This window comes from Bubalus kerabau, chromosome 20 (genome assembly GCF_029407905.1).
Source record: "Bubalus kerabau isolate K-KA32 ecotype Philippines breed swamp buffalo chromosome 20, PCC_UOA_SB_1v2, whole genome shotgun sequence".
NCBI classification, from domain to species: Eukaryota; Metazoa; Chordata; class Mammalia; order Artiodactyla; family Bovidae; genus Bubalus; species Bubalus kerabau.
The window spans coordinates 41,085,079-41,101,584 of NC_073643.1; the positions used below are offsets into that span (position 1 = coordinate 41,085,079).

At 39.5% G+C, this 16,506-nt stretch overlaps 1 protein-coding gene across 5 annotated transcripts in view; it reads right to left on the reverse strand.

Annotated features, from left to right (window-relative positions):
• PTPRG (protein tyrosine phosphatase receptor type G) overlaps positions 1-16,506 on the reverse strand; it is a 770,267-nt gene that overhangs the window by 316,337 nt on the left and 437,424 nt on the right. For all 5 annotated transcript variants that reach the window (XM_055557457.1, XM_055557454.1, XM_055557459.1 and 2 more), the window contains one exon: positions 12,732-12,911. In XM_055557457.1, the coding sequence (XP_055413432.1) occupies positions 12,732-12,911 (180 nt within the window). The remainder of the gene's footprint in view (positions 1-12,731; positions 12,912-16,506) is intronic.

The window sequence follows — 16,506 nt, forward strand, 5'->3', positions numbered from 1 at the left end:
TCCTATGGCTCCTTTTCAACTACTTAACAGTGTTCATAACACAGAAGCAGTGAAACACAGTAAGTAAATGCTCAGGTGAGGCTTTGTTCCAATAAAAACTTATCCATACTACAATTTGGATATAATTTTCACAGGTTATGGAATATTCTTCTCCTTTTTTCTTTTTTTTAATTTTCCCAACCACTAAAAAAACGTAAGACCAAGCAGGAGGGGATTGTCATTTGGTGATCTCTGTTGCTGCTGCTGCTAAGTCGCTTCAGTCATATCCAACTCTATGCAACCCCAGAGATGGCAGCCCACCAGGCTCCCCTGTCCCTGGGATTCTCCAGGCAAGAACACTGGAGTGGGTGATCTCTAGGATATAATATTTTTAGAAGACAAACTATTATTTTGAACCTGCGTGCCAAAGCCAAAATATCTATGAATTAGCTCAGTAGTGTCCTAAACACTGTTGATGACTCTCAGCCGGTTACAGATTCTATACTTACCATTTTGCATCCAAAGGACGGAGGCAAAGCATTTGGAGTGCATCTGTTACAATACATCCAGGGACTCAGCAGCATCTTATAAATATTTGATTTTACCTAAATCATTTATGTCTCTGTCAGGGGTCATTTTACTTGTTTTACATGAATAATTAAAAGCATAATTAGGCAACCGTACAACCTGAAACACTAATCTCATTTTTCATTTTACAGTGTCTCTCAGTAGAGAACACAGCATGCTACAAGCATGTACTGCCCCCACCTTCCGAAAGCAGCTTACGGCTTACATTTTTGTTTACACGGAACACTGGGAAGAGAGAACTTGCCCAGCTACCATGCAACAAGTTTCTGCCGACCACAGATAACACAGCTCTGCTTCACAACAAAATGTACCAGAGGTAGTTGCTGCAGAGCACAGAATGTGGTAAGAGCCTCGAGCTCAGAGGACGGACAGACCTGGGTGAGGATCTTGTTCTGCCACTTAAAAGCTGGGTGACCTTGGGCAAGTTATCTGACTTCTCTGTGTCTCGGTTTCCATCATTACTCAAATGGCATTAACAGTGCCCACCTGGTGAGGCTGTTTGGCTGTTTGAAGGAAATCACACACAGCAAGCGCTGAACACAGTGCCAGCAATTCAGCAAGTACGCGGTCAATGTGGGTTATTGTCAAACTATGCACAGCGCAGAGGGGTGACCACACCTGTACTTTCACTTTCAGACAGAGTTCCACTCTAAAGCAATATTGTTTTTCCCACAAAACAAAACTGTGTCCTTGAGCAGAAACAACAAACACCAAAGGTAGATGTGGCCCAAATACTTGAGATGTTAAGTGCTGAGCACCTGCTTGGAATTTACTATAACATCGAGTAAAAAACACATTTCCATTATTTTTATCCTTTTGGGATTATCAATGGAAAAGATAATCTCAATTTGATGTCTAATATGCACTCCACACTTCAAATGATACTCATTCATTTCCCCATTTTACAAGAAGTATTTAAGCTAGAACATAATAACACTGGTACCTTTGATTTACTTTCACAGCTTATAGGCATAATTTTTTACATACGTCTATCACATGTCAAATAGCACGGGTTTTTGCATTAAGGTGTTGATAAAATGTTTTGTTTTAAAATCAATTCATTTTAATTAAAATGAAGGGAGTCAACTGAAAAACAGTACTATAGTATGACAGGTAAATCAAACTATGATAATAATAAACAAGTACATTTTAATTTAAATTTTAAAACAATAGCACAAAAAAGTGAATCTGGGTAAGGCGACATTTAAGAAGGTAGCAAGCAAGAAAGAGGTTAGCAAGCAACAGCTAAAGACTGGAGAAAGATGGGCTAGGAAGAGGATGAGGAGGCAGGTAAGTTACCTAGGAGTGGACTTTACAGAACGAGGTCCTCTGGCTGTTCAACTGCTAACATGGATTTTGATGAAGTCAAAGCAGAATGATGGAGGAAGTAGAAGATGATACAGGTTTCAAATTCAGAATCCTTAACCTGGAGTCCAAAGTCCATAGCAACAGCTACTCACAGATTTGGGCATCTATGCCCTCCTGAAAGAGGAAGTAAAATTCTGAGCATGGGGACATAAATGGAGTTGGACTCTGGAGCCACTTGGGTCTGGATTTCAGTCCTAGATCTGCCACTACCCAGTTTTGACAAAGTTACTACAATTCTGGGTGCTTCAGTTCCTATTCTATAAAACTGGAATAATACAACAGCAACTTCACAAGTTTGTTGTGGGATCACAATAGTTGACATAGGGTGAATGCCCAGAAGAGTAATTCATTCACCACATTACTGCGTGAAGATGGCATTGTAAGCGCCCAGAAATAAATCCATACATATATGGGCAATTAATTTACAAGAAGCAAAGAACATATGATGGAGAGAGGATAGACTTTTCAACAAATGGTGTTGGGAAAACTGCGCTGCTGCTGCTAAGTCACTTCAGTCATATCCGACTCCGTGCGACCCCAGAGACGGCAGCCCACCAGGCTCCCCCGTCCCTGGGATCCTCCAGGCAAGAACACTGGAGGGGGTTGCCATTTCCTTCTCCAATGCGTGAAACTGAAAAGTGAAAGTGAGGTCGCTCAGTCGTGTCCGACTGTTCGGGACCCCATGGACTGCAGCCCACCAGGCTCCTCCGTCCATGGGATTTTACTGGGCAGTCACATACAAAACAATGAACACTACCATTTCATATCATATGCAAAAATTAACTCAAAATGAATTAAAGACCTGAATATAAGACCGAAACCATAAACTTCCTGGAAGAAAACATAGGTGGTAAGCTCTTTGACAAGGGTCTTGCTCATTCATTTCTGGATCTGACTATAAAGACAAGAAAAACAAAAGCAAAAATAAACAAATGGGAATATATCAAAGTGAAAAGCTTCTGCACAGAGAAAGAAACCACCATCAAAATGAAACAGCAGGGGCTTCCCTGGTTGGCTCATTGGTTAGGAATCTGCCTGCCAATGCAGGGGGCACAGGTTCAATCCGCATTCTGGGAAGATCCCACATGCCGCAGAGCAACTAACCCTATATGCCGCAACTACTGAAACTGTGCCCTAGAGCCCGGGAGTCACAGCTGCTGAAGTCCTTGCGCCTAGAGCCTGTGCTCTACAACAAGACTAGCCGCTGCATGAGAAGCCCACACACCGCAACGAGAGTAGCTCCCACCAGCTGCAACTATAGAACAGTGCTCACACAGCAGTGAAGACACGGTGCAGCCATAAAACAAGTAAATATACATCTTTTAAAAAAGGAAACACAATTTAAAAGAAAAGAAAAGGCAACCTATTAAACGGGAGAAGGTGCTTGCAATGTGTATACCCACTAAGGGGTGAATACAGAGAACTCACAGAATTCAACGACAATATGACTAACAATCCGATTGAAAATTAGATACAGGATCTAAGTAGACATTTTTCCATAGAATACACACAGATGGCCAACAGGTACACGCAAAGATGTTCAACATGACTAATTAGTAGGAAGATGCAAAACAAAACCACAGTGTAAATCACCTCGCACCTGTTAGAATGGCTATCGCCAGAAAGACAAGAAGTAAGTATTGGCAATGGTGTGGACAAAAGAGAAACTTTGGGCACCGTTGGTGGAGATTTTTTCACTATAGAAAACAGTTAGAATAAGTAAGAACAGAACTGTCATTTGACCTACCTATTCCACTTGGCATTTATCCAAAACACATGAAAACTTATTTGAAAAGGTAAGTGAACCTCTATGTTTAAAACAGCCATGATAGAGAAACAACCTAAGGCCTCACAGAGAGACGAACAGATAAAGACAACGTGGTGTATGCATACACAATGGAATACTACTCAGCCACAAAAAAGAAAGAAAGTTTGCCATTTGCAACAACGTGAATGGACTTTGAAGATATTGCTCTAAGTGAAATAGGCCAGAAGGAGAAAGACAGATGTGCATTACTTCAGTTATGTCTGGAAACACACACATACACACAAAATGAGCAAACTAAAATGAAAATAAACTCATAGATACAGAGATCAGAGGAGCAGTTACCAGGGGTGTGTGAAATGTGTGGAGGCAATCAATTATACGGTGACTGATGGTAATGAGACTTGGGGTGCTGATCAGCTTGTAGTGTACACAGATGTCAGATTATAACACTGTATACCTCAAGATTATATTTAAAAAATAGATGGCATTGTATAACTACTGTTTATAACAGTTCTTCCAGGAAGAGGATCCACAGCTTTCATAGATTCCCCCTATGTCCAGGGCTCCCCATAATGCAAAAATGCTCTGCATAGGTGCAGGGGAGACATAACGAGTCACACCATGGATAAGGAATTACTTTCCGAATTTGACGGGGTGACTGAGGACCAGGCATTCACTGCATTCTTTGCAGGACATCCATTAACAGTTAATAGATTATACTCAATGTGTCTAAATAATGCTGGCCTAAAGCAAGTATTCCCACTAAAATCTGACTAAATAGCAACAAATGCCAAAAGTTTTTTAAAAATCGATGTGAGAAGGAAAATAAGCCCCTCAGTATCTTACCTCCACCACTTGTCAACCAGCTTTCAACACTGCAAGATGGGGAAAGACTACCATTATTGGATCATTAATGCTGAGACCCCCAACCACCCACAATTCCAGTGTGCATCAGGGAATGCTTTGGGGCTCCTGGTCAAAAGAGAAACTCCCTGGTCTGGAAGTCAACACACACAAGCTCAAGTGCTAACCTACTGACTTCCTTATAGGCACCAGCATTTACTTTATCTAATATTTACCTATACCTACTGGGAAGAAAAGGAAAGATTTTAAATGAGGTTTTATCTCCAGCCTTCACAGAGTATATAGTTGGTGGGGAAAACAGGCCCCAGCACCTGATGCGAAGAACTCACTCACTGGAAAAGACCCTGACGCTGGAAAAGATTGAAGGCGGGAGGAGAAGGGGACGACAGAGGATGAGATGGTTGGATGGCATCACCGACTCAATGGACATGGATTTTAGTAAACTCTGGGAGTTGGCGATGGACAGGGAGGCCTGGCGTGCTGTAGTCCATGGGGTCGCAGAGTTGGACATGACTGAGCTTCTGAACTGAACTGAAACTAAGCAAGATGGACAAGGCAGAATAGCTGACCCTTTAATCATAAAATATGTTGGATGACAACCCAGTAGGTTCTTTGCCCTAAAACAGAAAAGTGGACTTTAAAAAGTACCCTCCAAGTTCAAAGTCTAGTGTCTAGTTATATAACAAAGCGCTGGTTTGCCCATTCTGTAACTGGTAAATTAAGCTTCAGTTTACCCAGAAGATAGCTGCTACTACCTGAGCTAGGGCTGTGGGAATAACAGAAAGGATGTGGAGCTTGGCAGGCAGGAAACAGAGCTTATAGTGTGTCTTGCAAAGAGAGACCTAGGGAAATAGCTCCAACTGGAATTTCAGGGTTCAGGCAAGACTGAACACTAACAGGCTGACAAGAATCCAAGAATCTGGATATTTGATTTTTTAAAAAACTTCTTATGTTGTATTGGAGTATAGCCGATTAACAATATTGTGATAATTTCAGATGAACAGCGAAGGCACTCAGCCATACGTACACATGTTATCTGTTCTCCCCCAAATTCCCCTTCCATCCAGGCTGCCGTGTAACACTCAGCAGATTCTCTGTGTTATACAGTAGGTCCTTGCTGGTTATCCATTTAAAATACAGCAATGTGTACACATTCAACCCCAACTCCCTAACTATCCCTCTCCCCTGCAACTGTAAGTTCGTTCTCCAAGTCTGTGAGTCTGTTTCTGTTTTGTAAGTTCCTTTGTATAATTTCTTTCTAAATTCCACATATAAAGGATGTCGTATGATATTTCCCCTTCTCTCTCTCACTTCACTCAGTATGACAATCTCTAGTTCCATCCACGTTGCTGCAAATGGCATTATTTCACTCTTTTTAATGGCTAAATAATAAGGGATCTGGATATTTCAAATAGGAAAATTAAAAAAATAAAGAGCCAAAGCACATTTAGCATACCCCAAAGAAGAACGGACTTTTTTTTTAATTTCACTTAAATTTTCTTTTTTGGGCAACCTTGAGCTAACCAGAGGTGCTGCAGGGTGTTACAAAGACAGGCTTAGGCAGGCCCAGTGTCAATGCTGCTGAACACCCAGATGCTTTCAAACATCTGTCTACTTGGCAGATGCTCTGCTTCTAATCAGAAAGCTTGGCAGCCTCTTTGTGAGCAAAACGACCAATTCATTAATGGCATAAATAACAGTCATAGCTTAAAGAAGAAAATGTGATCCAGGGGAAAAGATCCAAAGCCGGTCCCTCTTCAGTACCTATCAAGGATCACTAAGATAACTGCGATAGGGTGGTGGGTGATAGAATAAAAATAAGTAACGGTTTCTTATCAAGCCAAACTGGAAACCCTAAGAACACGGACTTGGGAGATGACTGTGTATTTTCACTTGTTCAAAAAACCGATCCTACATCAATATGCCAGGAATAGAGGTTTTATTGAAATGAGGACATACTTAGATTTTCACCATCAATGCTTGACACTCTACTCCATACACAGAGTAAGAAAACCCCTTTTCAAACCATGGTTCTCATCTGCGACTAGCTATAAGGACAACAGGAAGAAGGGAGAGAAAGGGGACAAAGCTAGGAGCTGGGAGTAAAGACAGACCAACAGACAAGAGCCAGTCTTGTTACAGGAGAGGGGAAATTCAGGGAGATGTGAGAGAAAAGATGGGAGAGAGCGAAACCACAAAAAAACAAAATCATGTGGAGATACACTCATGAACAGATAGAAACAGATTACAAAGTGAAAGAAGAGGAAGCGTAAACAGTTAGAGTCAAGAAGACAAGCACACAGAGAATTCCTAGAATATTCCTTACCAATCTCAGAGTTGTTAAAGGCTTTTCTATGCATGTGACACCTGGACAGTCACGCTCAAACTATGGAACTCCCTCCTGAGCGAGGGCTGAGCACAGAAGTCCATGAATTTGGACAGAAATCAAGCATCATGAAAATCACCACTGGAAACCTTGTCAGGAGCCAATGATGGCTCTAAGTAAGGCTCGCGTCAGTTTCTCCATCAACCTTGCTCAAAACACTGATTCTTCAGGGCACCATGGAGGCAGCAGTTGGTCAAGCAGCAACTGCAATGAATGTAGAGTGTCCATTCTGGTCAGACACTCGCTTGGCTGGGGGTGGACTGGGGCTTACCATGTGAGCAAAAAGAGAAGCAGCGTCAAATGCTCCTCTCGCACTGAGCTGAGGTGACGTGATCAGCCACGGAACTAGCATGTGGAAATGAGTGAGGTTGTTTTTAAGATTGTATTTTTCTCTTTCTACCAGCCTGCGGTGAGACTGTTCATTGAGACTTAGTTTACCTGTGGGTTCTTATGGAACTGCTTTATCATAAAAGCTCCAAGGACTAGGTGAAATACAGTAGATGCAACAGTCTCCTAATCTTTGTCTGAATTATATGGGCTCAGCAACATATTAGGACATGGTTCCTCCACAATTTATCTATGCAGACTTTCCCAATTGTGGATCTACTTCTAGGAATTTAACAACTACTTTTTAAATCCATCTATGTCAGGTATATGTAGACAAATAAGAAAGTATGTAGGCAAAGAAAAAATAGAGCAAACCAATATGAAGTGCGAAAACAGTAGTAATGTGCATTTTGGCAAATGTATTTACTCTTTGTCCTTAGTGTAAGGTAAAAGAAAAAGAGGTGGAAAAATAAACACCCTCCAAATAGTTAAAACTCGCAGGAGACCATGGCTTATTAACATACACCAGGACCACTATCTACATCTTAAATTCCAATCATTTAGTTAGAAGCTAATGCTAGGAACAGCAAGATTCTCTTGAAACGTTCTTGTTGAATGCATTATCTTTTCATTCTACAAAAATGAAAGAAAGGGAAATAACTTTAGATGAAATCAAATGAGAACTGGCACAATAGAGAGTTACGGCTGTTCAGAAAGAAACAGAGAGATGATATCTGACTTCTAAAGATATTTTAGACAACTTTCGAGAAGTGGACTAGGGACAACCACATTGCTCTACTGATTATGCTGGATTGGATATATATGGTCCTCTCCACAGGTTAAGACAGATATGAACATTAAAACTGTTTTATGGGAAAGTTACTGTCTGTATGTAACAGGCCACTTTAAATATTAACTTTCTGTATTCATATTTTAATATCCACAAGACAGTCTATTTTACAGATAAGTGACCTGTAAATTTCCAACAGAAAAAATAAGTATCTCTTCCTGAATTTATTTTGTAGAAGTGCAAGTTTCAAGAAAAGACTTTTGGGGCTCAAAAATTAATGACTGAAGAAAAATAAGGTTTTTTGGCATCTAGGCAAGAAAGTTAGATCCAAAATGAATGATGATAACAACAACAATGTGGCTCATGATATAAAATTTTTTTAATTAAACTTTTAATCTTCCTGATAACTGTAGATCCACATGTAGTTCTAAGAAATAATATAGAGGTCTTGTGTCCCCTCTATTCAGTTTCTCCAAACAGTCAAATCTTATAAAACTAAAGTACAATGATATGTACTTTTTTAAACTAATATTATCCAGCTTGCCTATCAATATGATTCACTGTTGGTATTATCAACTCCGACAGTTAATTCAGATACACAGCATCCTGCCCTGTATTTGTACTGTGTTCAGCTCAGTTTATATGATCCAGACATAACAGACAAGGCAAATGGATCCTCATTTCTCTAAAAATGCTGGAATATTTATGAACTCATCTGGCATTTTAAGAACAGGAGAATAAAGCTGTTCCTAGGTTCATGCATATTTAAAAAAAAAAAGAACAAGACAGGTTTTCAGGCACCCAAGTTTCTAGAGAAACATACATTGAAACTCTTTTAAGAGAACAGAAGATACAATTCGATGTTTACATTTAACACTGCATACCCCAATGTTCATCGCAGCACTGTTTATAATAGCTAGGACATGGAAACAACCTAGATGTCCATCAGCAGACAAATGGATAAGAAAGTTGTGATACATATACACAATGGAATATTACTCAGCTATTAAAAAGAACACAATTGAATGAGTTCTAATGAGGTGGATAAAACTGAAGCCTATTATACAGAGTGAAGTCAGAAAGAAAAACACCAATACAGTATATTAACGCAAATATATGGAATTTAGAAAGATGGTAACGATAACCTTTTACGCAAGAGAGCAAATGAGACACAGATAAAAAGAACAGACTTTTGGACTCTGTGGGAGAAGACAAGGGTGGGATGATTTGAGAGAAGAGCACTGAAGCATGTATATTACCATATGTGAAACAGATGACCAGTTCAAGTTCGATGTATGAAACGGGGCACTCAAAGCTGGTGAACTGGGACAACCCAGAGGGATGGGATGGGGAGGGAGGTGGGAGGGGGGCTCAGGATGGGGGACACATGTACACCCGTGGCTATTTCATGTCAATGTATTGCAAAAATCACCCAAGTATTGTAAAATAATTAGCCTCCAATTAAAATAAATAAATTAATTTTTTGTAAATTGTTGGTACTTAAAAAAAAGATCATAGATTGATTATTCATGGGCTATTAGCCTGTCTAGCATGATGTCATAAATTTTGAAGTCATAAGCACAGTTTGAGAAGTAACAAAGATTTATTTCTGCTTCTCAGAAAGCCGTGCTTCTGAATTTCAGAGACAGATGCGTTCATATTTGGATGGCTGTGCTCTAAAGTCAGGCGCATGCGCCCACAGACAGGCAACAACTTGTGGATCACTCTGGAGGCCAGGAGAGTGACAGATATTGATAATCAGCTTCTGGAAGACCAAGGTCATGAATCAACTTGCATTGATTGAACCCTACACTTGTCTAAAACCTGTCATTGGAGATACCAAGCTGAAAGCTGTCACTGAAACATGTTGTCTTTGCAGAAGGCTGTCAAGCATTCCAAGTCAAGTAGAAAACCGTATCAGAGAGCCCAGCAAATTGCCTTTGGCAGGCTTCTGGAATGTGGCACCAAGGTTGCACTCAACCCCAGATCTGATTACCCCAGCAGAGCAAAGCTCTCGTCCGCCACATTCAGACTGTCTGTAGGGTAATATTCCCATCACGGATCTCCAAAGGACACTCACATTTGAAACACAAAGCAGAGCTACTGTTAGAGAAAATCTGAATTGTAACTATAAACACACCATCTAAACTCGGGGAGTAGAAAGGTGCAGGTGAAAAGGTGTGTACAAATAATATCACCAGTATACAAGTTTGTTCTGAGCAGATGCTCAAATGGATGAATCGAGGTACCGGGGAAGATAGCCTGCTATAATGCTCGAAGACCTGTTTATGGGGACATTATGAAAAAGAACTCGAAGCCAGGAACCACTGTGTTGAGTGGAAAACAATTCTAAGATCAAGTCAGACCAACCCAAAGCAATCAGCCACAAAAAAATTTCTGACAAATGCTGGTTCAGAGAAAGAAAATAGAGCCCTAAAGTTGTACGTGCAGCCATTTACATTTTTTTTTTTTTTAAAGGCAACTCAGTGACCCACAACATGAATGGGACAAAAAGGCAGATAATGAAGTCATTTTAGCTTCGCATGAGGGCTTCAGGCAGCCAAGGCTCCTGGAGGGATTGCTACGAGTGCTCTGTACTGACATCCTTGGTTACAAAAGGATCGTTTCAAAGACAGAGAGAGTGAGTCAGTTATAATGGGTTGGGTTATAAGAGTAGAAAAATAAGATAAGAAAAAATACCTTTGGCACCACAGAATCCCAGTTAACACTAGGCACAAATGTAATATAACACCCACACATTTATTTTCAAATCAAACAGTGGGGCACAGCAAGGCAATCTCTGCTACTTCCATCAACAATCTGTAACTGTTATATGCATGGTAGTGATTAAGAGGGAAGCATTTTGCATTAGCAATTCTGAAAATGTGGTATTTCGTATTCATGGACCCTAAGTGAAAGGTGAGGTAGGTAAAAGGAAGCCAGAGGATCAAACTGCTGGTCTGATACACAAAGGGATAAGACAGTGTTCATCTGTATTATAATACAAAACAAATATTAACAAATCAAATTCTCAAGGGAGATAAGAAATGCATTTCCATCTGTGCATTTGGCACAGTGATGTCTAGTAGAAATTTCTGTAATGATAGAATGTTCTCTGACCATGCAGGCTGTTATGGTAGCCACTAGCTGTATGTGGCTACTAAACATGAAACGTGGCTAGTACAATACTGCCCAAAGAGATCTATAGGTTCTTTGAAATTCCTATCAAAATTCCAATGGCGTATTTCATAGAAAAAGTTAAAACCATCCTAGAATTCCTATGAAACCACCAAAGACCCTGAATAAGAAAAGGAATCCTTAGAAAGAAGAACAAAGCTGGAGGCATTACACTTCTTGATTTCAAATGATACTCCAAAGCTACAATAATCAAAATGGTATGGAACTGGCATAAAAAAAAAAAACACACATCAACCAATGTAATAAAATCTAGATTCTAAGAAATAAACCCACACATAGGAATATTTGCTCATAATTAACAAAAGAGCCAAGAATACTCAACGGTTTGAAAAGGATAGCCTCATCAATAAATGGTGTTGGAAAAATGAGACATTCACATACAAGAATGAAGCTGGACCACTACCTTACATCCCTCATGAAAAGTAACGTGAAATGGATTAAAGACGTAAATGTAAGACTTGAGACTATAAAACTCCTACAAGAAAACATAGGGAAAAAGCTTCTTGACATTGGTCATGTCATTGGTAATTTGGATATGATAAGAGAATAAGCAACAAAAGCAAAACCAAACAAATGAGACTCACCCAAATAAAAAGCTCTGCACTGCAGAAGAAATGACCAATAAAATGAAATGGCAAAATGTTATATGCCAATTATATCTTAATGTGTGCGCAGGCACGCAGTTGTGTCTGACTCTTTGCAGCCCCATGGATTATATCCTGCCAGACTTCCCTGTCCAAGGAATTTTCCAGGCAAGAATACTGTAGTGGGTTGCTATTTCTGACTCCAGGGACCTTCCTGACCCAGTGATCTAATACATGTCTCTTGCATTTCCTGCACTGGCAGGTGGATTCTTTACCACTAGCGCCACCTGGGAAGCCCTATATCTTAACAAAGCTGAAAAAAATAAAGGTGATTCCCCCACCTCTACCCCCAAAATACAAAGATCTGAACGTGTGTCTCCTCTGCTTTCCAACATTGCAGACAGACACCCTAAGAAGGCAGGAAACAAAAACAAAACTATACATGGAATAAATTTTAATCTTACTGAGCTTTAATTAATTTAGATTTAAATATAGCTAACATATGGCTAGTGGTCACCATATTAGAACAGAGGTCTCAAAGTTCATTCTATATACTTTACATGGACTGACCCACTCAAATCTTTAACAATTCTATGAGATTGATACAATTTCATTATCCATATGTGTTTTTATCTTTATATTTTTACCCTATCACATTGAAAAAAAAAATCTTTAAGCACAAAGTTGTTAGCAGGTTGCCCAAAATCACACAGCAAGCAGCAGTTCTTAAACCAAGGGTCAATTCCAGAGCTCTCACTCAGCTATACGTTCTCTGTAGGAACGTGCACAACTAAAGGACCAAGTCATGGTTAAGGTACAGACCAGAGACACCAGCAACATTTCACGCTGGCCTACAGACAGGTAAAGAAGACGCTGTACCTGTTTTCCCTGTGTTTTTCATCCAGGTTTTGTTAGAAGACTCGTTGTCGAAGCCATCAAGTTGCAGGTCCTGGTACTCCTCACTGATGCGTGCGTGCTGGTCTGAAATGTCGATAGGCGACTGCTGACGGCCCCCACAGCTGACGCTGGACGTGACCCAGTACTCAGGGCCGTAGGCACCTGTTAAGAGAAAACAAGACTTCAACTCCTGTGGCTCAAAGTGCACGGATGGAATGAATAAGACACACACAAGTCAAGCACATCATCTGCCAAGATACACTGTCCTACGTATCCCCACCCTAACGATGTTAGTCCACTGGAAAGCTATCAGCCCAAGCCACTTGCTGGGTAGGGCAAGAAAAGGTAAGAAAAAAATGTTACTTGAGACAGTTTTGCTTCTTGATTTGTAATCAAATATTTGCTTTTTTTTTTTTCTGTTACCCAATTAAGAAAATTGAGCAGAAGGGTTGTCAGAGTTATTCACATTAAAAAAAAATTGTTTTAAAAATAATTTTCCTAAAATAAACAGAGCATTTATTCACAAGAAAACACCTTCATCAATTTAACATGTTCTGCTATTGTGAACATTATATGAAACACAACTTTTTGTTATGTTTCTAGGAATTTCTGAACTGGAAAAAAAATTAGAAGCAACACAACACGGGATGAGAGTCACTACAAACAATGTAGTCAATAGGATATGGTTTTCCTTTGGCTAATCGTGAGATTTTTCCCAGTTTGAACACATATGTATTAAGGCACCCACTTCTCTTTCTCAGCCCCTCTCTGTCATAGGAGCTGGGGATATACAAAGCTACCTTAAGACTGGACTCAGCATTCATATAAATAAAGATTTTGGAGGGACATATGCCACGGAAATAGACAAAGAGAATGCAGCTATCATGCATAACCCTAATGAGTGTCAAGCAGGCATAGGGAGAGAAAATTTTACAACCTTCGTGACATGACAAAGCAGCAGTAGTCAACTAGAAAAAACATCATTTACTAGAGAGATTAAGAAAAATTTTTTGTTTGAAAACCAGATACAGAATAGGTCTAAACGGTATAATTTTTTCAATATTCTATTTTATATTGGAGTACAGTTGATTTATAATGTTGTGTTCATTTCAGGTGTACTGCAAATTGATTCAATTATATATATACATATATATTCTTTTTTAGATTCTTTTGGCACAGAGGTCATTACAGAATATTGAGTACCTCCCAGTGCTATACCATAGGTCCTTCTTAATTATCTATTTTATATATAGCAGCATATAATAACTGTATAATGATTAGAAGATAAAACTTAGGCTTCTCAATCAATACAGTTTAGTATGTGTATAAATAAACATATACACATACTTGTATTCCTAGCAGGTTTTTTTTTTAGCTTTAAATTTCTTCACATATCAAATAAAAGAGGATGAATGGCCAAAGTGACTTTAGGTGATCAACTAATCCATGAACCCATTCCTTTCTGCCTCATTCCATACTTAGCCTTGCATGATGGAAGACAGGAGGACATCTCAGGTCTCCCTGCTACCAAGTAAGAGTCGATACCTGTGCCCAACACCCACCACACACTCACTGACCATGGATTTCCCCATTCCCCTAAGTCTGATACAGCTCACAGCAGATACAAACAGCGGTACCATGAACAAAGGGGTGACCACAAAAAACCTTTTCAGCCACAGTAATGGAAGCTTCATGGCTGCAAGAGTAACTGACAAAGCTGCCCCCAAAATGATTCAGATGCTTGCTGTCTGGCAAAGAGCTCAGCCTCACTCTATGCCTGGGTCCTCTTCCCTAATCCACATCCCAAAGACTAAGATAAAAGACTATCAGAAAGAACATGTTCACTGATGGGCAAAGATTCAGTGACCTCAGGTCACGTTTCAAAATTCCTTGTAAGTGCCAGAAGACTTTCTGCAAAAAGTTAGCATCACCATTTCCTTTACTGTAGGATTCCAGCTACATTAGGAATTATCAAGGACTATTTCCTCATGTCATGTCACCCCTTGGTCAAATTCCCTAAGACTGTGTGAGATGAGTCACGAAGGAACAGAGTGTGCATGCGTATGTTTCACCTTGCATCAATACACTTGAAGAAAAAAAGGAGAGGAAAGTGGACGGGAATGGCTCCAATTATCCTATTTGCTCTACATTTTCTTCCACATACCAAAAAGACTCCTTAAAAAATTGAATAAAGTGTCATTGATGTATTTGATAGCTGAACACCATGTTAATTCTAGCTAAGCTACAACTGGGCCTGTATGTTGGAAATATGGAAACCAAAGTGTTAGAATATTGTGTGTGTGTGTATGTATGTATATGTCTTTCAGAAACTCACTACAATAAAATTACACTCAATGAAAAAAAATGCATGGTAAAAAATCAATTCTAACACAAGTGACTCCAAAGAACTAAGAACACAAGTCATCATTTGTAAAAACACCTAGACACCTGGTAGTTATCCTACTACTAATAATAAAAAAAAATACTATGTAACCTCTGATAGATACTTGCCATTCACATTATTTCTCATAACCTGCCAGACATGGGTGAAATATAAGTTAGCACTCTATAAAAATATAATTAGGGTTCATATCAGTGAGATTCATTTATTCACTGGTAACAATCTGAAGATTTAAGCCAACTACCATGCTTGCTTTCACACTTCTACCCAATATCTGCTCAAGTGCAATTTTAATTGAAACTGATCTTCCACTTCAGATTTTAAATTAATTCTTCTTTAGTGCTTCATGCTCCAGACACCCTTGCTTTGCAAAAACCCCTTATGTCATTAGTGGAGGAAATAGAACACTTTTTCCAAGCTTGCAGGTATCGATTACCTATTCTCACACTGAAGCACCACCGCCGTTCCACACTGTATAAATCTCTTCAGTGTTCAGACACTTTATAAAGGACTGAGAATTATATCATTAATCATTTCCAGATGCACAAGTCTCATAGCATTGAATGCTTTGTTTTTCAAAACTATGAGTAAATGCCTTTAAGCTAAAAACATGACTCAAAACCAAACCAAACCACTGTGGTTAACTGAAACCTAGTTCTGAAGGAGGAAAAACAATTAGCAAGAAGCTTTCCTCTCTCAGGTCTGGGATTACCCACCTAAAATAAGAAAAGTCATGTACATTTTTGTTTCCTCTTATTGACTCTTTCTTAGAATATCTGCATTTTTAACAGCTGGACCTATTTAGAGCATCCGACATGACAATCTAATATGCAAGGCTATCTTCTCAAAAAGGGGAGGCATGGGGCTCAGAGGTAGAAACCTCAGGGTAGCTTGGCTGCCAAGAGCAACTCCCTGTTCACCTGTTAAGAGTCTAGTATGAATTAGATCTGATTGAGACATACTGCCAACATATTAGTACCAAGGGAATTTAACAGTGACTTTCCCTCAATCTAGAATGAAAAATATTTTCTTTTTTTTGGCTGGACACAAGGGAGATCTAAATTCCCTGACCAGGACTCAAACCCATGCCCCATGCAGTAGACGTGTGGAGTCTTAGTCACTGGACTGCCAGGGAATTCCCAGTATTTTCCTTTTAATAAATTCAATGAATACATCTGAAACCCCTGGCTGAAGGTTTGACCTTAGTGTAAATATCCCCTTGCCAAGGAGGCTTTCGTGAGAAATGCACAGGATTCTGTATTTTCCTGGCAATGGGTTCTTGTTTTCCTAAGGACGTCTGATCATGAATGTAATTATTTACTCTTTAGTATCTGGCTTCCCCACCAGTTCATTACT